Consider the following 23,901-nt stretch of genomic DNA (forward strand, 5'->3'; position numbering starts at 1 on the left):
GCGAGCGATCAGAAAATTGCGAGCTCAAATCCCAGGACTGCTAAAGAAATACTGTTGAACCCCTGAGCCAGACCCTCAAACCTCAATTACTAGCTCCATGCTTTTATTGTGCCCTGGCTGGATAAACATAACTGCTATGTAAATGTAAAAAATTCACAAACTATTAAACACTTCAACTACACCACATGTAAAACTGACATGATGCAACTGCTGATAAGAATCTGTAGCTGGTATCTAGATAAACTGAAATGCAAGATTAAAATGAACACCGTCAAAAAAGATGTGCTTTTAAATCTTAACTTTTTTTTTTATTAATTAAATACACCATACTGGAGCCAATGTCTCTGAAAATATCACAAATAAATTTCTCTCTCATTCAGCATTTACAAGTGGACAGCTATGAGCTTCGTTGCCATGGTTTCAGGTTCTGGTACGAAGGGGCGGGGTCACGTGGAGGATGTACGGTAGCCACGTTGGGACAAAAACATTTACATGCATACATACGTGATAGTTTTACAAATACACCAAGAGTGTTCATGATTCGGTTTGCACAAAAAAGCCACGGATACCCAGTCTTTTTGATTCTTGAATCACCCGAAAAACGAAACACATTCCCTTTACAACATTTAAAATATAGAAAGTGGAGATAGAGTGTTGAAGAAAAAGAGAATAGATAAGGAAGTAAGGAGAAAAAAAGACATAAAAAGGAAAAAAAACCCGCAGTCTGTTTTGCCCCTGTTAATTATCAAACAAATGTAAGAACTGCGATTTGAAAAGCTTCAGCTAATTAGCTTCATTTGTCTGATGCTCTCCTTTTCTCTTTCTTTCGCTTATCCAAAATGTCCTTCTGCTTGGTCTAGTTCTCTTTTCACTCTCTCTGCCTCCCTCTCTCTTTCTTTCTCTCTCTCTCTCTCTCTCTCTCTCTCTCTCACTGTCTTTGAGTCCCACAGGGTCTGATGGGTCTCCTGTAAGTCATGGAGTCCTCAAATTTCCATTGGAAGCGCCGCAACGCTGGGAATCCGCCTATGATCAGGGGTCAGGTCAGGGGGGAGGTGTAGAGAGGAATTCTGGGACATCATAAGGGGAAGCTGGGGTAGTGCTGCAACTCCGGAAGTGAATAGGAAAGGAGGGTGGGGGGCGGCGGTCAGGTCAGGACTGAGAGATCTTCAGTGACAATGAGCGAGGGCTGGAATGAAGGCACACATCCCGCTTTGAGCAACTCCTCCCTCCTAACACACCTGAGACAGAGAGAGAGAGAGAGAGAGAGAGAGAGAGAGAGAGAGAGAGAGAGAGATGTATTAGACTCACTCAGAACAGGGCAACCATTATTCCAAAGTAGGCCAGTGTGTAGCAGATGGGCTAAATTACAACCAGGCAGCCATATCACTGCTCTAGTTTAAACAAAAAACAGCAACCTTTCAGCTTTTCAGGTTGGATATTTTACATTTTCAAAATGGCATGCTCTTGGATACATTTGGAGCCTTATGCTAATAATCATAACACACGCACACACAAAAATAAGGCACGGGATCATGGTGATGGTGTGGGACGACAGCACGGCTGAAATACTCCGTGTATTTTCATAAGCACTGTTTGAAAGAATACATTGTGAATAGATGTAGTTATGTGTGATAGCCAATCAAATCAGTTCCTCTCCATCCCTTTAAAAGCCCAGTGTGTTTAGCGCACTGACATTTTCATAATGACATGCAATCAGACTTCACTTTAAGAATATTGTTTAGTTTTATTCTTAAGTCTTCTTAGAAGTGGTTCATTTAGAAACTTTACTGCATGTTTTCTGTTAGACGGGCTGTTAGAGGAGTTTCGCAAAGATATCACATAATCCTAAAAATATCTGTCAAGGATTTCACTGTCTGGAAGAATAAAGGTAAACATCTCTCAGGCAATTGGTAACATGTGCAGGGGGGAGACGTGATTTATATAAAGTCCTTAATTCTCACTTTATAATGAATCTATATGAACCAACCAAACAAACAAATAAATAAATTATATAATAATAATAATAATAGGCAACTGGTAACAGATGACAACAAAAATGCTTTACAAACGCTTTCCTAATTCTCAGTGACAAGTATACGTATGAGCTAAAAAAAAAAAATTTATTAAAAAAAAAAATAATAATTTGTTACCAGTTTAGAACAAATAGCGCTTTACATAGAGATCGTAATTCTCAGTGGTAAAGTGCCTCTTAGCAGTATATGACATGAACAAACAAACAAACGAATAAACAGAAAAAGAAGAAGAAGAGGATCTTAAAAGTTAGTTATACTCCAAAATATCTTTGTACATATTTCTGTGTCAAATGTAGGTGGTGTTCTGTACTGGCAGCTCTGCTAAAGCACCCGCTTAATTTATTGATCGGCGAGGCTTTGGAAACCATCTGCTGCCCTATTTCCTCCGCATTAACTCGAATAAACGTTTTATGAAGTTAGTCTCTTTTTGTCTCGGTTTTGAGCAGCGCTTCAGCACAGCCCCCGGGGTGCATGGCTTCTGCGGAGCACAGCAACAGGGACAATTAGAGGCACGTCTAAGCAACGGCGCTCTGCTTTCACAGACAGTCAAACCCAACTTCTTTCTCTCTCTGCCGTTCCCTTTGTTTTAAACATTCTAGGGGCAATTTACTTCTCCCTTCCTTCCTCAAGTTACTAGGAGGGTTTCAGTCTATTAGTAATTGCAACCCCCCACCCCACCCAACACACACACACACACACACAGACTCACACACACATTCGGGGGGCTAATTAAGGAGAAGGCAGGGAAGATTTGGCTCCCTCGGGCTCGGCCTCAGCATGAGAAAGGTAATTTGTCTGTCTTGAACAAAGAGATTAGGGAGAAGCCAGGAAGCCCACTTAATAAATGAGCATCAAATGTCCTGAGCTGTCGACATGCACGACGCCAATTATGTCACCATGAAATCGCAAATAATAAAAACATTGGCGGCCAGACGGGACCTCATATCCACTGAAGTAGGGGAGTCTTTCGGCTCCTCTCCGACTCTCCTGTTACGGTGCTTCTGCATAGATTTCATGCTGTAGTTTGCGCAATTTTTAGGAGCTGAGTCGATCACTTGGGGCTCACTGCTCATTCAGAGTGGACGAGTGCAGTTTGAAGGGCTTAGACTTACACACTTCACTGTATCTCTACTATCAAGAACGGTATTGCTGTGCTGAAGCCCATAATAACTCAATACTCTACGGCATTATTCATCTCAAGCATCTGCTGAAGACACTTGGACACGTCGCTCTTTTTTTCCCTCTCTAGTGAGCAGGGAGAGGTGCCTGTGTGTACTTAAGACTTCTCTCTGCCATAATTAAAGCAGCATGGCCAATATTCAGATTGCATTTTAGCATTAATAATTCAGCTGTTTTCACTACAATTGATGTCGCGCCATAAATAAACAATGAGGCCTCATATTTACCGCCGCAGCCGTCGAACGAGAGGAGTGAGGGAAGGACCAACGGCTTAAGCAGACATTTCAAATTAAGCTAGATAATGCAAAGGCATTCAATTTGAGACACGCTGCCCTCTTAGCACTGATTTGTAAAAGTGACGAGCTCTTAAAAGCTTTCTGACGGAATGCCGAGCTTAATGGAGCTCTTTCCTTCATGCACTCTTCATCTCGTCATGTCACTCTTCTTCCTCACTGGTCTTTTTCCTGCACTCCTTTTTCTAGGCTTTCTGCTCCCTCAGGCTGCCCTTGTTCTCAGTCCTCCCTCCTTTCCTTCTCTTTCTGGAAGGTGAAACACACACACACACACAGACTAGCACCCACCCACCCACACACACACACACACACACACTCGCACCCACCCACACATCTGTGCCGTCTGCGTATCAATACTCATTATGTGTCACTAAGCTGCTGCTGATACAGTCGGATAGCGATGAACTCTGTGGTTACACACTGTCCCAAAGGCCAGAACAGGAATTACATAAATAAATCTCTCATTTTGTTTATTACTAGCTTAGCATGCTGTCTGGAAGAACTGAAAACCGAGGTCATTACATTGAGATTCCAAATAATGTGTGCAAGAACAGAAAAACGTTGGAGGAGACACTGGGACAGTTTCAGCAGTTGGTGGATCATAGTTCATGATAAACCAAAAGTTAAAAATTTTAGTTCATTAAAAAAAAGGTAGTTTATTTCCACTGAAATCTTATTTAATCAGCAATTAATTCATTAATAATTACCAATCTGTTATCAACATGGTAAATATGAATTGAAGAAGATTTGACTTTGCACAGAACTGTCACTTTATCTATCTATCTATCTATCTATCTATCTATCTATCTATGGAAGCCAATTTGAAACTTAAAAAAAAAAAAGGCTGACCTATAGTAACTGTTCTGTAAAATATTCTGAAATTTTAACAGGTTTGTTTTCACGGATTCAGAACACAGTGCAAAAATATCCCACACTTCACACAGAAATGTAGTGAAAAGTGAAGTGAACTTTGCATACTTTTACAGACACACAGTGCTGTGCAAAAGTCTTAGGCACATGTAAAGAAATGCTGTCGACCAAAAATGGCTTAAAAATAATGAAATGAAATGTTTCAACATTAAAAAAATACTATAAACAGCAATCAGTAAGCCATAATAAATAAACAAAGTCAATATTTGGTGTGAGACGACCCTTTGTTTAAAAAAAAAAAAATTAAAAAGTAGTCTCAGGTCCAATGAGTGCAGTTTTATAAGGAAATGAGCTGTAGGTTTTACTGAGCGTCTTACAAAACCAGCCACAGTTCTTCTGGACACTTTGACTGTCACACTCGCTTCTTAATTTTGCCCCAAAACCCAGCAGCCTTCATTATGTTTTCTTTTTTAATTTGAAAAGTGCTCTCTTATGTAATATGCTGCTCAGATACAAACTTTTTTCCCTGTAACACTTAATTTTGTGCTGGAAAACAAACGTCTGGACTCTAAAATGTTTTTGTCCTGACTCGATAATGGAGAAGTGATAAAACAGAAATCGATAACAAAGTTTGTATGAAAAAAAAAATAGGGTGCCTAAGACTTGCACAGTACTATAGATAGATAGATAGATAGATAGATAGATAGATAGATAGATAGATAGATAGATATTGGCACATGTACTTTTTTTCTGAAAATGATGAATTCATTTGTTAAACCCGAAACTCTGAACAGCTGACACAGGATTTGCTCGATCATTCAGTATAAATAACACAATTTTTTTTTATTGCCATCACAACACAAATATCAACTTCTACGAATAACAGGTGTTTTCGAAGTTCAATTGTGAAGATCCCAAAGGAAAAAAAAAAACCTTGCGCCCCATTTCCAGCACTTTTTGCTTAACATACAGGAACGTGTTGTTCTTTGGCCTTTATGTTGTAAATGTGATCCATATTGAATCAAGGCGTGTAAAACAGCAACGCAGCGGAGGCCAAGTGATATTCTGACCACAAGGCAATAAGTTAGGATCTGCTGATTGGCATCGGTGAGCGCTAAAAATTCAAACCTATGTCATCAGAAACGAGGACGATTCATCCATCCGCTGTGCAAAATTACAATTTGTCTTCAGTCAACAGGATTTAATATCTATTGCGGCTCCTGAGGCAAAGCGCAAATGAATCAATGTCATCAATACATAATCAGTCTGAAATATGAAGACAGCAGAATTATGGAGGAAAACTTTATACTTTTCACACACACACACACACACACACCCTTCCTTCCCCCATCGCCCCTCCTTTCTCTCACTTATCCAACACCGAGCTTGCGTTAGCAGTCCTCTCATTTTATGGAGCTGACATTAATTGTGACAAATTAGCTTTCACCAAGACTGAATTGCTCTTGTCTTGCAGGCCTGACCTTGGGCCTGAGGGGCTTTCGGCGAGCAAGTTAAAGTGCTTTTAGATCCGCTGTCATTTTTCCCCCTTTAAAAAGCAATTCTGCTGCTGTCACGCTTCCTGTGTCGTCCTCTCCGGATAACAACCAGACGTTTAGTTACTCACAGTGACTGCAGATAAATATACATGCTAAGCTAAGGGCTTAGTGACAAACAGCAGTTGGGTCCATATGCAGTGAGCGTATGCTGGGAATGTACTGTACATCGATTACACTCCTATGAATGACACAAGACAGGGACGGAGACAGGTGGAGTGAACGAGAAGACGACACAGAAGAGCTCATATTCCAGAACAACACTCGCACCGGGGAACTAACAAGAAATGTGAATGATAAGAAATCTGTTGTGTAAGTTTGCAACCTGCACTGAAGAGATTTTGTCAAATTACATTATAAATTATAGCTTTTTAATGAGCACCAGATGTCAGATGCGGGCAACGTGCCAAAAAAAATAACAGTATGATACTTGAGGACGGTTTCAAAATGAAAAATATGGCAGCTTCAACCAAAAAAACAAAAGTGGCTGCAAAGTAGTCGTGCTACATTTAAAAATCAGATTAAATTAAAATGATTTTGTTTTATCCAATATTTCCAGACATAAGTGATTTAATAATAATTAACTTGCAGGAAAATTAATTGGCTGCTTTAAAGGAACAGTTCAGCCAAAAATGAAATGTGGGAAAATAATTTTTTTCAAAATTTCATCCAAAATGCAATCAATCAGCCAAGACGTGTTTGTTGCCTGAAGTTTGTTTCTTCGGTCTTGCACTATAGTTACATGTTATGAGGCTAATGTAGAGAAACAAATAAGGAAAGCGTATAGCTGCGAAGAGGCGTTGTACAAGCTGCACATCAAAATCATCATGCTCCTTCTTCAATAAACAGAGTTTGGTGCAGTGATATCATTTATATTAACACAATTACAAAATCAGTCCATATTTGAAAAATATGCAAACAGGAACTGTATTAGTATCAGATTTATTACTAACGTACACATCCACAGTTTTGGGTCAGAGTCTGAAGTTTGTGCTGAGAGACCCTAAACTACATGCCGAGGAATAAAAAGGATTCAGGTTTCATGATAACTGATATAACTGTCTGTTTTGCTTTGTGACATACTTTTTGTCTATTTTTATAAATAAGTGTTTCATACAGTGTCAGAAACAGTGACACGATCTGAGGCAAGTGTGTACTGATTTATGTAAGCAGTGCATGTAAATTTACTTTCCTTATTAGCCTTAGCATTAGTCTTGAGCACAAAACTAAAAAAAAAGCAAACTTTGGATAACAATAAAAATAAATCAACACATGCACACACACCTCAAGACTCGGGGCAGAGTCTCACCTCTTATTTTTATTTTCGTGTCTTATTTTTGTTTTTATACTTTTACACTAATGGATGTTTTTATAAACGTTAATATGATCTGTCTTAATATGTGAATTGTTACTGTATGTTTACTGTCTGGCTGTGGAAAGGCATTTGAATTCTTGAATATACGTCAGTAGAAACTTGTATGAATGTCATTCTTGGCCTAAGATGTTCCTTTAACACTCAGTCAGCTTAAGAATGGTTGGTCAGTGAAGTAGAAGTTCTGACACTGTTGCGATATCGAGATCATGTGTTTTATATCCGTTGTGAGAAAAGTAGCCGAGATGAATCCTGACATTACAAAAGCCGATCTGGCCTGAGTTTCCCAAAAGCATCGCAGCACAAAGATCATCATTAAATGGTAGAGTGAGCAGCACAATGAACACTCTCTCTCTTCTAGTTAAGACGCCCTTAGCGTTACGAGGCTTTTGGGAAACCCGCTTCTGTCCGGTTTGTATATCTGAGTGTGTTTAAGAGACGAGTGGCGTAGCACCAAGCAGAGGAGCTGTGTTTACCTTCTGATCAGGAAGTAGTGGGTTCGTCTGCAGTGAACTCAAGTGGCCGTTCATGAGCGCTGTGGGTCTATCGTGTTCGCAGAACAAGCTGCCGTTGATGTAGTGGAACCGGTCTCCAGGGACCAGCCGGTTCCGGCAGGTAGAACACGTGAAACACTGCCAGGAAATGTCACAATAGGCTCTCGTTACCCACAATGCAATGGTTTAACTTTCACTCACACACACAGACACACAATACAGCTCCATCAGACTGTTTAAAACTGTTAGAAAAAACACATATTATTTCTATGAGGAAACATTATTATGCTTCCTCGGAGTATGAGAAGCAATCTGTAATGTTGGTTATTATATTAATGATATTTATGATGATATTAATATTGTAGGTGAGTGTAAATATCAACAAATTAGAGTACTGCTGTTCATTTGTGTGGATAATGTAGTAAGCTCCAGCACGCAGGGAGTGTCGATGATACATTGAGGGGTGTGTTACCTTGAGGTGGTACACGTTGCCCTGTGCCCTCATAACCAGTTCACTGGCTGGGATGGACTGGCCACAGGCACTGCATGCCCCGCTGTTTCCAAATAACCTGCACACACACACACACACACACACACACACACACACACACACACACACACACACACATTTGTCTCACTGTTCTTGTGAGGGCCTTCCATTGACATAATTATTATTGCAGCTCATTAATGCTGTGCCTCCACCTAAACCTAACCCTAACCTTAACCTCAGTAATGAAAAGGAAACTTTTTGGCTCTTTTATTTATTTATTTTTAATTTTTCTTTAAAAAAAACCCCACAACAACAGCAATTTCCTTGTGGGGACTATCCAAATGTCCCCACAAGATCAAAATTGTCACATTTTACTATACTTGTGGGGACATTTGGTCCTCAGTAGTATAAAAGCAAACAAACAAACAAACAAACAAACAAACAAACAAACAAACAAACAAACAAACAAACACACGTTTGTCTCACTATCCTTGTGAGGACCTTTCATTATTATTGCAGCTCATTAACGCTGTGCCTGCACCTAAACCTAACCCTAACCTCAGTAATGAAAAGTAAACTTTTTGGCTCTTTTATTTATTTATTTTTAATTTTTCTTTAAAAAAACCCCACAACAGCAGCAATTTCCTTGTGGGGACCATCCAAATGTCCCCACAAGGTCAAAATTGTCAGATTTTACTATACTTGTGGGGACATTTGGTCCTCAGTAGTATAAAAGCAAACAAACAAACAAACAAACAAACAAACACACACACACGTTTGTCTCACTATCCTTGTGAGGACCTTTCACTGACATATTTATTATTGCAGCTCATTAATGCTGTGCCTGCACCTAAACCTAACCTTAAACTTAACCTCAGTAATGAAAAGGAAACTTTTTGGCTCTTTCATTTATTTATTGATTTTTTATTTATTTATTTATTTATTTATTTATTTTCAAACACAACAGCAATTTCCTTGTGGGGACCATCCAAATGTTCCCACAAGGTCAAAATTGTCAGATTTTACTCTCCTTGTGGGGACATTTGGTCCTCAGTAGTATATAAAAACAAACACACACACACAAAGACATAAAGTTAGCAACAGTGCAGACAGAGACCGATGGCAAAATATTTAACCATAGAGTACAGTTATGGCCTGTAGCTAATGCTATTCAACACATAAACAGAGAGAGAGAGAGAGAGAGAGAGAGAGAGACTCAAACAAAAACCCAAGTGACAAATGAAAAAGTCGAAAAAGTAGCAAAGAGGTTCAACAATCCAACAAACAGTTCTGAACTATAAGTCTTCATTTTGAAATGTAAACCGCTCTTATTGATCTGAACTTTATTTGAGAATTTATTATCCCTTTCGATGGAATAAAGCAGAATTAATATACGCACGACGTCTGTTTGACTGTCTGTTTACACTCGACTCTGATAATAAAATCCTGCAGTGAGGCTTAGCTTATATCATATCATGCAATCCTGTGCCTGCAGCAACAGCAACACACACACACACACACACACACACACACACACACACACGGAAACAAATGGCGTCTTCAATTTTTCTGATATTGGAAAATGTAAAATTGTTGTAATGCCAGCAGTCCAAATGAAAAAAAATCCTGTCATGTCCAAAAGCTTGTAGCGCTGCCACTCGCCTACGTATTACCTTCAGCACTCATTTTTTCACTCCCTATAATAACCTGGAACATAAGCAATCAGGACCTAAGAGCATTTGATTGTACATCTAGGGGGAGACGTAGTGCTTTAGCCATTAGGAGAGCAGCGCGTGCTCCGTTTCCATTAGAAACCCTCGGCTAGCCTGGCTTGATATATAATGTGCATGGGTTAACCTTTTCAATCACGGTGTCAACACTTTAGATTTGCTGGCGCTCATCTCTTTCATCCCTAACCCTCTCTCCCTCTCTCTCTCGGCCTCTTGATAATGAAATGCTTGCTCCTGCTTCTCTTCTATCTGCCTTCAGAGTCCACAATTTAGATTACTTCATCTCGCCGAGCAACAAACTGAATGAAATTTCGATTTGAGCCGAAAGTAATTTACTGGGATCTGGACCCATTTGTCATCATATCTCACTGGTGTTTGCTCTATCAGTGCACTTTTCCTATGCAATCAAATAAGACCACAGCATCTGACAAGCTCTGGCGGGAGGGAGGGAGGGAGGGAGGGAGGGAGGGAGAGGGTGAGATAGAAAATGTGGAAAGGAAGAACGAGTGGAAGAGAGAGAGAGAGATTCATTGGGAGAGCGAGGCAAAAGAGGGGCAGAGACCGAAAAGGGCAACCCTCACAAAACTTGCACTGAAGAAATAATGAGAAAAATCGGATGGTTATTAAAAAATGTGGCATAAGTGCTGATTCGTTTTGCCACCTGACCGTAATTTAATTCCTTATAAACTTATTATGCGCATTCCTAATGTGAGAAAAGCAGCATGATTTCACAACTCTAGTGTTTCTGGAAATCTCTCTACGCTCACTTTGCATGTTCTGCAGCAGCGTGTTCTACTGACGACAAAAAAAAAAAATGGCGTGTCGCTTTAATATTGGCCCTCAGATAGCTGCTCATAGGCAAGCAGAGAAACAAATTTTGCTGTGGCATCGATTGGGGAGGCTCAATCAAAACTCAATTTCAAAAGTAATTAGCTCCAGGCCTGTGACAACGGCGTGCCTCTGACGGCGTAAATTGAACGGACGAGCCATGGAAAATGTCAGAGGGATATCTTTAAATGCTGCCATTCTCCTCAACTGCCAAATGACATCCACCTTAATCTTCCAATAGTGCTTCAGCTCGGAAAAGCTTTTTTTCGCACACTCAACCCTTCAGCACTCCACACACATTCCACTGTTTACAGTCTTGTCCTGTTTGGGCAGGGTTTTTGTTCTGGTTGTTTTTAATTTCCCATGTGTAGACATCTTTAGGAAAAACTGAGAAGACATACGGAAGTAGGATTTCATTTTATCAGTGTGAGCTATATGTAGTGGGTTAATGATTTGACCAGGGGTTGGCTCCTGATAGTATTTGATTTAAGGGCCTGAAGGCGTTAGGTGCTCAATTAAGTTGCTATCAGTCTGCCCTTGGCCTCTAACGGTCTCTCTCTCTCGGTCTCTCTCTCTCTCTCTTTCCATTGAGCTGCACTGTTAGGGAGAGGAAGGTAGAGCAAGGCTGGGTCAGTATAATTAAAGCCTGGGGACTCTTTAATTGCAGTGACACGGCTGGTTTTCACCACCTTCTCTCCGAACCGCACCGCTCTCTCCCTTAGTTGTTGTTCTCTGTCTCTTTTTTTTTTCCTCCAGGCTATTCGCCTTGGCGATCAATCACACATAACGAAAAGATGGTCTTGTCAACGAGACATCTCGGAATGTTGATTTATTAAGGTTTTCCATTGCGGAGCAGAAGGATAAAAACAGACGGTCCTGACCACGTCTGTCTTTCATAAGAGAAATATTTGGAGCTGTCTACACTCCATCGAACGATGTCTACTGGATTTAATTTGGACGCTGGCTGTGAGGTGAATTACAACCTAGTGGAGCAATTTAGGGCCATCTGGCAAATGCTGGCCTCTTAGGCAGAACCTTTTGAGCAGAGTGATGTAAGGTAGTACAACAATGATTTCGGCATCACAGTCCATTATAAAAATGCCTCTCAACATTAGCAGCCAAAGAACCTTAAAAGCACTGGGCTTGATACTTAAGCCCAGCTTTGCATAATGGCAAGGCTACATTAGAGGAAGAGATGGCAGGGGGATCGAGAGTGAGAGTGGAGAGAGAAAATGAGAGAGGCAGGAAGAGAAGAGAAAAGAAGAGAAGAGAAGAGAAGGGAATGGAGGGGGGGCAAAAAAAAAAAACGCAGCCAAATTACACTTGGTTAATTCAGAGTAACAGATCTAGTCCCTGGTGGATTGAAGTCCTTGAATTAATTCTGTTATGACAAATCAAGATAAACGTTTCCTCTAAATTGCATGCGATTTAATTAATTTCTGAGATCCCAGGGTTTTTTTTTTTCCTCTTTTTCTCACAACCTAATAGTTCACATGCTCATGTGCTGTCACTGTGCTCGAGTGGGCTAACTTCAAAGTGATATTAAATAACCAACTATTAGATTTACCTAGCACGTTCTATTGGAAAAGTGCCATTTAATTACCTAGGCCTATTCAATTAAAGAGACAGTGCCCCCTCTCCCCCTCCCCTTATGGTCATGTGATTATTCGCAAGCAAAATTAATTCTCTCTCCATCACTTTATACTCCGTTGCCTGTACAAATAACACACACACACACACACACACACACACGCGGGCTTAGAGGGCCATCCTGAACTGTAAGAACCGGAACATATTTAAGTTGTGATTTCATTTGCGATGAGCAAATGAAAAATATTAAGTATGTAAATATTAATTATGTAAATTGCAAATAACTAACATTATTGCTGAAACCTGAGTGAGTCATGTGTTATTACTTTGACGTAATAACTGTGTTATTACTTTCCATCATTCCTGTATGAACAAGATTAATACAGTGTGATAAACTGAACTTGTTCAGTTCCAGGTGTTTACATTGACGTACAGGCTGATTGGGTTAAATGTGTAGTGATGACGCCTGTTTGTTTCATCTGCCTGACTGAAATGAGATGGCCATCATCCCAAGCCATTCACCTCATCTCCCATTAGAGGAAATGTGATGCATTTTCACTCACAGCGTCCCAATCAATTGGCTGAGTGTTTCTGTGTAGGCGGTATTAATATAAGTCAGTCGGGATCTCTAACTCCATTATTTACACTGCAAGGCCAATTTAATAATCCATTACAAAAATAAGACAGGCCCCTTTAAATCCCCCTCCCTCCCAGAGGGGACTGGTCTTCGTAATAATCCCCTCTTCTCTCTCTCTCTCTCTCTCTCTCTCAAAAGCCAATTTGGTTAATTAAATGTTTTGTTTGCGATGCGGCTCTCGTTCATTTCGGACACGTCACTGGGAGCGGATCGGAGCCAGAGACTAGATCTCATTAGATAAAACCCATCAGGACTAAAGGAAAATGGAGGGGGACTCTAATTAAAGCTTTTAATTGTGTGCACTCGCTGTCAGATGTTTTCTCTCTCTCTCGCTCTCTCTCTCTCACTCTCACTCTCTTGTCCTTTCCTCTTATCTCTCCTCAGATCATCACAGGCCTATGTGAGCTGCACACTAATTACAAAGAGAAAGGTGCAGGCACTTTTTCCCCTCCCTGTTCTTTTTAATTAGGGCTGGAGGCAGGGGTCGGCTAGCACTCGATCCCTCCAGATCAGGTGCAGTGGAAAGAGTGGAGGCTCTCGCCATTTGCACTCGTCCTCTCACTTTTTCACCCTAGTGCACACCTGCTCGTTGCAGCCTTGCCTTTCTCGGGAAAGCAGCACTTGATCTGACTCACATCACGAGCCAAGGTAAACACTCACTAATGCCTAGATTGCCAAAGACTCTCTCTCTCTCTCTCTCTCTCTCTCGCAACAGCAGCCTGGAAGATCAGCGCCCATCACAGATGACATGTCACTGTTCCTTTTTTGCACTCACACTATGCAGGAAATTTCCGAATCAGAACAGGAAAAAAGGTTCTTCAGACACAAAACAAAAACGTTGCATGCTACAGATATGCCTCATTATCGACCTTATAATCAGTTAGATATAAGACCTGCTTGTCCAAATCTAAACAATTCTACGAACATTTGCAGAAATCAAAAAGGCTAAACTTCCCGAGTTCACGTGCACGTCGCTTGCCCTTGCTGAGGTCAGACTGTTGAATGATTGCCCTGTCAAATCAGGCAACACCAGGTGAGTGAGCCTACAGTGACCTAGCCTTCACTCCAAGTGTCAGACGGCCTTATGTAAATATTTAAAAAGGTCCTTTTCACTAATTAAATTGTCTCCTTCTGGTTCACAAACACACGGGACACGACATGAAAACCCCTTTACATTCCTGCACACGTCAAACTCTGCCTAGCACTTGAGTTTTCTAGTGTCTTGTAAAGCAAGTGCTGCTCTGGTTCCCTTCTTTCGATGATGAAAAACAAGCCCCGCAGTTGTTCTGCAGAAAGAATCCTTTTCGTCTCAGGCTCAGCCAGCATGTCAATTGCTTGACCTCTTTCAGCAAGAGGACTTTACCCACAACGGTTTAACGAGCACCACTGTGGCAGAATCCGAGACACATGTTCTCAATGGAAAATCCACTGCTCTCCCTGGGACGCCCAACACCTTACGACTTTTCCCATAATGTCCTGCACTCTTTCTCATCATTACATTCCAAATGTTATTTCACATGGCAATCAAAGAGCCTTGACGCCCAGATGGACGTCTTCAGAGATCTAAGACACACTTAGATTAAGAGGCACTCAGTCCATTAGACTGCAATATAATAGCTTATATGCTGCCTACATGCAAACATTTCCTACTCAGATGAAACAATACACACCCCATCATGTGTTCAGCTCAATCATCTCGATATCTGGGTATCCCAACATGGTCAGCACACATCCCACACCTGTACACACACACACAGAGAGTCAGGTCTGACCTGATGTAGTCATTTCTGCACAGGATCATGCCGCTCTTGGTGTAGCACGAGGTGCCGATCTCTCCGAGCTGAGCTTGGCAGCACGAGCATTTGAGGCAGCGGCTGTGCCAGTAGCTGTCCATGGCATAGAGGAGGAAGCGGTCGGCGATCTTCCCTCCACAGCCCGCACAGCGCTTCCATGACATGGTACCAGCTCCAACTGGTGCAGACTGCGCACTGCCTCCTGGGTTCACCATCGTTTCTGCTAAAATACAAACAAACACAGGTTAATGCTTATTTGGGGGCCTTTTTTTATCGTCACTGCAGGTGTGCCGCTTCTCAGCGGCGAGTCCATAATCAGCCGTCGATGATAAGAAGAAAAAACTTTTGGGTACCATTGAGGAACACTAGCATCATTTTAGCAAAAGTGTAAGTAATAGGCTATGTCACAGCAATTCAAACCAACAACAAAAAGTAACTGATCTTCTTAACCTGTGGCCTAATTTTCAACAGGAGAACCAGTTTACTTTTCACCATACACTGGATCCAAAATCAAAGATCACGTGGATTATACGAACCTTTTTTGGATGTCATACCCCACGTCCGTATCTCAACCTCGTTTGAAGCACTAATCTGCCCTTGATCCTTATCTAAATGCTGAGGTTGGCTCTTTGGTGATGAATGCCTGCTCGCTTGATAACACCGGGGCTGCGGGAACAATTAAAGAGGCGCTGCATGGCTTTTGTCGAGCTCCTTAAATTGCTTTTAAATAGCACATTACCCTGAGCCGAGCCATTCTTCATGCCGGGTCAATGTTTTCTCTCTGGCTAAAAGAGTGTTATTGCGAATGGACCCGGAGCAGATCATGGCCAATATTAAAGTTGCATGAGCTGTTCACAAGTGCACATATTGGATTGGGTGAGTTCTGTTTTAGTAGGACAACAGTGTGTTGGATTAACACCTGCAGGGTTCATAAAAGTCTATTTGGACACAATGAACAGTGCAGATAAACACTCAACAATCAGGGAGTTCATTCAATCCATATGGATTGGGGGAGATGTTTGTTTGTTTGTTTGTTTGTTCAGAAATGAGAGTGAGGCTCAAACTAATACTGTGCATCATGCAAAAGGCATACAGTTTGTTCAAGTCCATTAATCCCCTATCAGAGGCGATCACGCTCGCGCAACGTTTCTGCGCCTGCGCATTGCGCTCGCACCCGACGCGCGCGCTTCTTCTCCTTCACCTCCTCTCCAACTAATCGGCGCGATTTTCATTCACTTTAATCTTCTCCGATTTCATTCTCCAGTCTGAGAGCAACTATTTACTGAAAGGTAATGAGAGAGAGAGGTGCATTCAGTCTAAAGCCCATTAGTGGAGGCTCTTTTAGCAAGACCTCAGTGCTGATCACATCTAAGAGCAGATGAATGGGAAGGAGGGCAGGAAGATAAAGCACATCAGACCACAGTCAAGTTTCATTCCAGCTTGGAGGAGTACAAACCAAAAAGGGACTCGAACCCTGGTATTCATCGAAGCACTAAGTTATATAAAACATCAGGTCTGATTAATACATGCATGCATATTTCCTAGAACTCACAGGTTCAATGCCTGAACCAGTTTTTCTTTGACTAATCAGACACAAGGTGCCAGAGTGGTTGGGTGCCTTACTCAAGAGCAGGGAATCGAACCAGCAACCTTTCAGTCCCAAAGCTGTTTCTCTAACCATTAAGCTATGGCTCTCCATAATAATAATAATAGCTGCTATCATTTAAAAAAAAAAAAGGAAATCAGACAAGATATAATTTATAATGGCACATAATGTGCATGTTTAATGGCATTAGAGCAAAGCCAAGTGAAGTGCGGCTTACTGTAACTCTAATCAGTGGACATGAAGCAGCCATCTGCGACCTGCTGCCTCTTATTTTGCTTTTAATCCTCACTAATGGGTCCAGTTACAGTTCTCGGCGGAGGGAGAAGAAGTGGCGAATGAGTTGCCAAGAAAAAATAATAATAAATCGCCAAACTCACCTGATTTTATCTCTTTCAGGTGCAAAACGCAGATCTTTCAGTGGCGGGGATTCCGAGAATGTGATGCGCACAATGTGTGCTTTTCAAAATAATAATAATAATAATAATAATAATAATAATAATAATCTCAGAGAGCGCCGGAGGAGAGAAAAGTCCTTATTTAAAGTCCAGTGCAGTAGTGCAGCAGTAGTGCAGTCAGCGTTTCTGTGCAAACACACACGCGTGTGTGCGCCCGAGCGCGCACCCACAGGACCAAATGGAGTTCTCAGATTATATTTCCACTGCTGCTGCCGTCACCGTGGACTCTCGGATTCTTTCCTCTCGCGATGGTTCAATGCCCGTGTTGCGGTGAAACGCGATCCAAGAAAGACTCGATCATTTCGCATGAAGCTGCTGTGTCTGCTGTGTGCGTGAGTGAGTGAGTGTCCTCTCCAGCTCTCTCTGTCCTGCTCACAGCTCCGGCTGCGCTTTTGCTCTACATGTGTCACTGACAGGAGAAGGAGGGGGCCACGAACCTAAACTATGGTTGCCAGATTGTTATTATCACTTCCTTTTCAAACCCCGTCAAAATCCAGCACTGAGATCGCAATCTCATTATCTGTAGCCGCTTTATCCTGTTCTACAGGGTCGCAGGCAAGCTGGAGCACCCTGGACAAGTCGCCAGGTCATCACAGGGCTGACACATAGACACAGACAACCATTCACGCTCAATTTAGAGTCACCAGTTAACCTAACCTGCATGTCTTTGGACTGTGGGGGAAACCGGAGCACCCGGAGGAAACCCACGCGGACACGGGGAGAACATGCAAACTCCACACAGAAAGGCCCTCGCCGGCCACAGGGCTCGAACCCAGGACCTTCTTGCTGTGAGGCGACAGCGCTAACCACTACACCACCGTGCCGCCCTAAATTGCAATTTAAACTTTTATAAACATACCCAGGGGCATAGCTAGGATTTTTCAAAAGGGCACTGACTGAATACATTATATAATAAAAAATAGAATAAACCTTTATTTGGGGCGGCATAGTGGTGTAGTGGTTAGCAAGAAGGTTCTGGGTTCGAACCCAGCAGCCGGCGAGGGCCTTTCTGTGTGGAGTTTGCATGTTCTCACCGTGTCCGCGTGGGTTTCCTCCGGGTGCTCCGGTTTCCCCCAAAGACATGCAGGTTAGGTTAACTGGTGACTCTAAATTGACCGTAGGTGTGAATGTGAGTGTGAATGGTTGTCTGTGTCTATGTGTCAGCCCTGTGATGACCTGGCGACTTGTCCAGGGTGTACCCCGCCTTTCGCCCATAGTCAGCTGGGATAGGCTCCAGCTTGCCTGCGACCCTGTAGAACAGGATAAAGCAGCTAGAGATCATGAGATGAGATGAGAATAAACCTTTATTTGGGGCGGCACGGTGGTGTAGTGGTTAGCGCTGTCGCCTCACAGCAAGAAGGTCCAGGTTCGAGCCCAGCGGCCGGTGAGGGCCTTTCTGTGCAAAGTTTGCATGTTCTCACTGTGTCCGCGTGGGTTTCCTCTGGGTGCTCCGGTTTCCCCCAAAAACATGCAGGTTAGGTTAACTGGTGACTCTAAATTGACTGTAGGTGTGAGTGTGAATGGTTGTCTGTGTCTATGTGTCAGCCCTGTGATGACCTGGCAACTTGTCCAGGGTGTACCCTGCCTTTCGCCCCTAGTCAGCTGGGATAGGCTCCAGCTTGCCTGCGACCCTGTAGAACAGGATAAAGCAGCTAGAGATAATGAGATGAGATGAGATGAGATGAGATGAGACACTTGTGAAATTTCCTCTCTGCATTTAACCCATCTGAAGCAGTGAACACACACATGCACACCCAGAGCAGTGGGCAGCCATGCTAACAGCGCCCAGGGAGCAGTTGGGAGTTCGGTGCCTTGCTCAAGAGCACCTCAGTTCAAGGCCGTCCCATATCAACCTAACCGCATGTCTTTGGACTGTGGGGGAAACCACAGACACCCATGCAGACACGGGGAGAACATGCAAACTCCACACAGAAAGGCCCTCACTGGCCACTGGGTTCAAACCCAGGACCTTCTTGCTGTGAGGCGACCGTGCTAACCACTACACCACCGTGCCGCCAAAAATAATTACCATTGCTAGTTTTAGGTACGCTGTCGCCTCACAGCAAGAAGGTCCTGGGTTCGAGCCCAGCAGCCGGCAAGGGCCTTTCTGTGTGGAGTTTGCATGTTCTCCCCGTGTCCATGTGGGTTTCCTCCGGGTGCTCTGGTTTCCCCCACAGTCCAAAGGTATGCAGGTTAGGCTAATTGGTGGCTCTAAATTGACCGTAGGTGTGAATGTGTGTGAATGGTTGTCTGTGTCTATGTGTCAGCCCTGTGATGACCTGGCGACTTGTCCAGGGTGTACCCCGCCTTTCGCCCGTAGTCAGCTGGGATAGGCTCCAGCTTGCCTGCGACCCTGTAGAACAGGATAAAGCGGCTACAGATAATGGATGGATGGATAGTTTTAGGTAGCTTAAAAACTGGTTCTTCCATTATTGCTGTTTCTTCCACGTTTTCTTGATGTTGTGTTCTAGAAACAGCACTCTAAAACTTAGCTTCGAAGCCACAAAATATAACTTTAATGAAAAAAAATATATAATAAATTGCTTACCTCTCTTCACGTCACCCCCCCCCAGCTACGCCCCTGATACCTACGAAAAACATAGTAAATTTTAAAAATCGAATTCCAATGCTGATTTCATTTATTTATTTATTCTGAATTTTAAAAGTTTTAAAAGTTTAAATTCTGAGTTTATTCAGGATGCTGAACTCTGTCCACTACCTACCTACCCCCTACCCCTGGTCTGTAACAGGGGCGTAGCTAGGATTTTTCAAAGTGTGGGGGGGGTCACACACTGACTGGTAGCCTGAGTACATACCTGCAAGTTTGTAAATGAAAAAATACATTGAATACATTTGAGAAAATAACACGGTCTTTGCATCATTCTTTCATCTCATGTTGCGAGCTATTGAGATGTCATACAATGATTAGACCAAATCAGCTTTATCCGGCAGTGTATGGATAGCGGCTCGACACCTTACCCTAGTCACCTAATGCATATCTCTCTATTCGTGTTGTCTTACTGCTCATCGGCCAAAATGTTTCTAAGTAAAAGGCGTCGTGGATGACGAATGGCAAAGACGTCAACGATCTTGTCAATGTCGATCACTTTGCCATAGTGTATTCTTCCACATTTTCTTGATGTTGTGTTCTAGAAACAGCACATTAAAACTTAGCTTCGAAGCCACAAAATGCAACTTTGATGGAAAAAATATATATAATAAATTGCTTACCTCTCTTCACATCGAAAGAAGGAGGAAAGTTTTGCTTGTTTTGACATGGTGAATTATTAACACGAGGAAATACTCGTAATTTGCAACTAAAAAGACTGCAGCTACACTGGCAGCTTGACCGTGCTTTCTAGTGCGATCGTGCTGCGCTTGTGCAGAACTGGGTTTACGCGTCCAAACCACAGGAAGTCCATACAAGGTTATAGATAAATATGTATGGTCCGACAAAGGGAGGGGGTCCACAGGACACCCCAGGACACCCCCCAGCTACGCCCCTGCGTAGCACATTCATTCACACAAGAAACTCTATGTCATCCGTTTCCAGAAGTGGAATGAGCTGAACCGAGTTCTAACAGATCGTGAAATCCACTTCAATACACAAGTGAAGATTCAAAATACATGCATTCGCTCTCGGTTACTTTATAGCACCCAAGCATGGGATCTTTCCGCCAAAGAAGTACAAAAGCTAGAGACTATATGGAATGGCTTTTTGAGAAAAATGGTGTCTGGAGGATACAATCATAAGAACGCACCCCCTCATAAGGATAGGAAGAAAGGAACAGATCCAGCAACTCAAGTTGAAGGTCAACTCAACTGGGCATTCAAGATATCTAATCAACAGCTATATGAAATTACAAGTTCACAGCCAATTCAAGAGTTTTGTCATCTACAGTTCCTCAAGTATTTGGCCCATGTCTGGCATATGGAAAATGACGCAATACAAAAGCAAGTTCTGTTTGACAGATGTACTTCAAATAGACTTTGGAGAAAAGTTATAGACCTTCTGGGAGTGGACCGGCAACAAGCAAGGAAAGCAATGATGGACAAAATGAACTTCAAGTGTCTATTGGAACAACGGTTTCAATCACACACCCCAAGGCTGATCTCGTGCCATGCAGGAAAATATGATGATGATGATGATGTTTGCACATCACATTACAATCTTTAATGCATTACTGTTGCATCTGGTACTATTGGTCATTTGCACTACTGTTCATATACACCTCATAAGTCTAACTTATGGAATACATTACCAACTGACATAAGAAACTGCACCTCTTACAGTACATTTAGTCACCACCTGAAGAAATGGCTTCTGAACAATCAAATATGTGAACATCATTAAGTACATGACACTTCCACCATAGACACTGGTGTTCCCCTGTTTTCAATCAAATGTTGTCTGTTGCCAGAGTGTATGATAGTGAGTGACGCCTTTTGTCCTGTCTATAAGGTGTTGTTGTCTCTGGCATTGTTTGTGGTATCATGTATGATGTTGTCTCCTGCTCTGTCTACGTTGTTGTCTACTGTCTTAGTGGCTGTATTTGTAAGACTGATTCAGTTTGTAGTGATGTGAATGTCTTGATGGTTTGTCTGATGTGTAAACTTTTCTGTTCTGTTATTGTTGTTTATTTGTTTGTTCTGTTTCTGTTGTTTGTTTATGTCTTTGTTTGTTTTTATTGTTTTTAACAACCTGACTTTTTACAAAAGTTGGTCACATGGGTCTACAAACATCAAGCCTAAGGACTACAGTTGAAAATTAGCCTGTTGGCTAACACTGTCATATTTACAGTACTGTTGAATAATGTGCAATGTCCTTTTAAATAAATAAATGAAATGAAAATAAGCTACTCTTCTAAGCACTTTCTCCGTTTTATATATATATATATATATAGTGGTTAGCGCTATCGCCTCACAGCAAGAAGGTCCGGGTTCGAGCCCCGTGGCCGGCGAGGGCTTTTCTGTGCGGAGTTTGCATGTTCTCCCCGTGTCCGCGTAGGTTTCCTCCGGGTGCTCCGGTTTCCCCCACAGTCCAAAGACATGCAGGTTAGGTTAACTGGTGGCTCTATTGACCGTAGGTGTGAATGTGAGTGTGAATGGTTGTCTGTGTCTATGTGTCAGCCTTGTGATGACCTGGCGACTTGTCCAGGGTGTACCCCACCTTTCGCCCGTAGTCAGCTGGGATAGGCTCCAGCTTGCCTGTGACCCTGTAGAAGGATAAAGCGGCTAGAGATAATGAGATTATATATATATATATATATATATATATATATATATATATATATATATATTTTTTTTTTTTTTTTTTTTTTTTTTTAGAAGTAAGGTGAGAGAGAAACGGCATTTCGATTCTCCTATATGTCCTGCATATATAGTGAATTGACAATAAAAAAAAAACTTTGGATCTTGAATCTCTGAAAACTTGAAACGACACAATCTGGCAACATGAAGCCAAACGGGCCCACCTTTCATTATGACGCCAATCCACAGCAACCAATCACATGGCGCGCTTTCCTTCGAGTGAAATAACAAATTGGGCCAATCAGAATGCAGTGAAGTTGGCTCTCAGAAACTCCCAGAGAAGGAGGGACAAAAAATGGCAGTTGGGAAAATATTTATTTTGGAGTGTAGATTTTATTATATGATGTACTTTTTATATAATATAATATTTTTTATTGCATTATATAATTATCCACAGTTCTGTGTTTTATAACCAAAACGCAGAAAAATGCCCAGTGTGTGGACAGGTTTGTTTCATGACTCTGCCAAACTGTGGTTTAGTGAACATTTCAAATGAATTGCTCCCCAGGACTGACAGATTGGATTCAGACTTTTCCTCTAAATGCACCACAGAGCATCGGCAAACTTTATATTATAACTAAACTAAATTATACCTACACAAGAAAATGTTATTAAAAATAGCCAAATGGATAGACAACTTCTTCAATCATTCAATCCTAATGTTATTTCACTGAATATAAATGGGCGGTGCAGTGGTGGTTAGCGCTGTCGCCTCACAGCAAGAAGGTCCGGGCTCGAACCCAGTGGCTGACGAGGGCCTTTTTGTGTGGAGTTTGCATGTTCTCCCCGTGTCTGTGTGGGTTTCCTCTGGTTTCCCCCACAGTCCAAAGACATGCAGGTTAGGTTAACTGGTGACTCTAAATTGACCGTAGGTGTGAATATGAGTGTGAATGGTTGTCTGTGTCTATGTGTCAGCCCTGCGATGACCTGGCGACTTGTCCAGGGTGTACCCCGCCTCTCGCCTGTAGTCAGCTGGGATAGGCTCCAGCTTGCCTGCGACCCTGTAGAACAGGATAAGCGGCTACAGATAATCGATGGATGGTTGTTAGTCTCTATGTGCAGCCTTGCAGTGATCTGGTGACTTGTCCAGGGTGTACCCCACTTCTCACCCATAGTCAGCTGGGATAGGCTCCAGCTTGCCTGTGACCCTGCACAGGATAAGCGGTTACAGATAATGGATGGGTGAATATAAACCCATATAACAGCACTGCTGCCATCTTAAAATTTCTGCAGGCACATCTGAGTAAATACGTGAAGGCTCTGTGCTGGTGCTGGTCCACACATACAATCTTCACCAGACTTGCAAACGGACGCGGAATGGTGGAAATGCATTCATTCAAATCTGGCTGCTACTACAGCACCACAATACATTTAAGTCCAATTCCAATTGTTCATTCATTCATCCATTCTAGGAACCACTTTATCCTGATCAGGATTGTGGTGGATCCAGAGCTGGAATCCTGGGTGCATGGTAAGTGTATGGTATTGTTGACACACCCTAGATGAGACGCCAGTCTATCGCAGGGTATTCCAAAAGGCCATGAAAATCTCAAATGAAAACCTTACACTCTGAAAAGCTGAGTCACAGTCTGTCTTCAAACAAAGACTGAAGACCTCTTCACTAAACACTTAAACAAGCACTAAATCTACACCACTTGTTTAAACTAA

The 23,901-nt window shown here is 42.2% G+C and overlaps 1 protein-coding gene across 1 annotated transcript; it reads right to left on the bottom strand.

Moving 5' to 3' along the window:
• Positions 1-283: 283 nt before the first annotated feature.
• Positions 284-17,317, bottom strand: lmo4b (LIM domain only 4b). Its single transcript, XM_060919756.1, has 5 exons — positions 16,846-17,317; positions 14,842-15,085; positions 8,267-8,363; positions 7,777-7,932; positions 284-1,238 (listed from the first exon to the last, which is right to left on the bottom strand). The coding sequence occupies exons 2-5, from the start codon at positions 15,075-15,077 to the stop codon at positions 1,230-1,232; spliced, it is 498 nt and encodes a 165-aa protein (XP_060775739.1). The 5' UTR covers positions 15,078-15,085; positions 16,846-17,317; the 3' UTR covers positions 284-1,229.
• Between the last annotated feature and the right edge of the window lie 6,584 nt (positions 17,318-23,901).

This window comes from Neoarius graeffei, chromosome 4 (genome assembly GCF_027579695.1).
Source record: "Neoarius graeffei isolate fNeoGra1 chromosome 4, fNeoGra1.pri, whole genome shotgun sequence".
Lineage (NCBI taxonomy): Eukaryota > Metazoa > Chordata > Actinopteri > Siluriformes > Ariidae > Neoarius > Neoarius graeffei.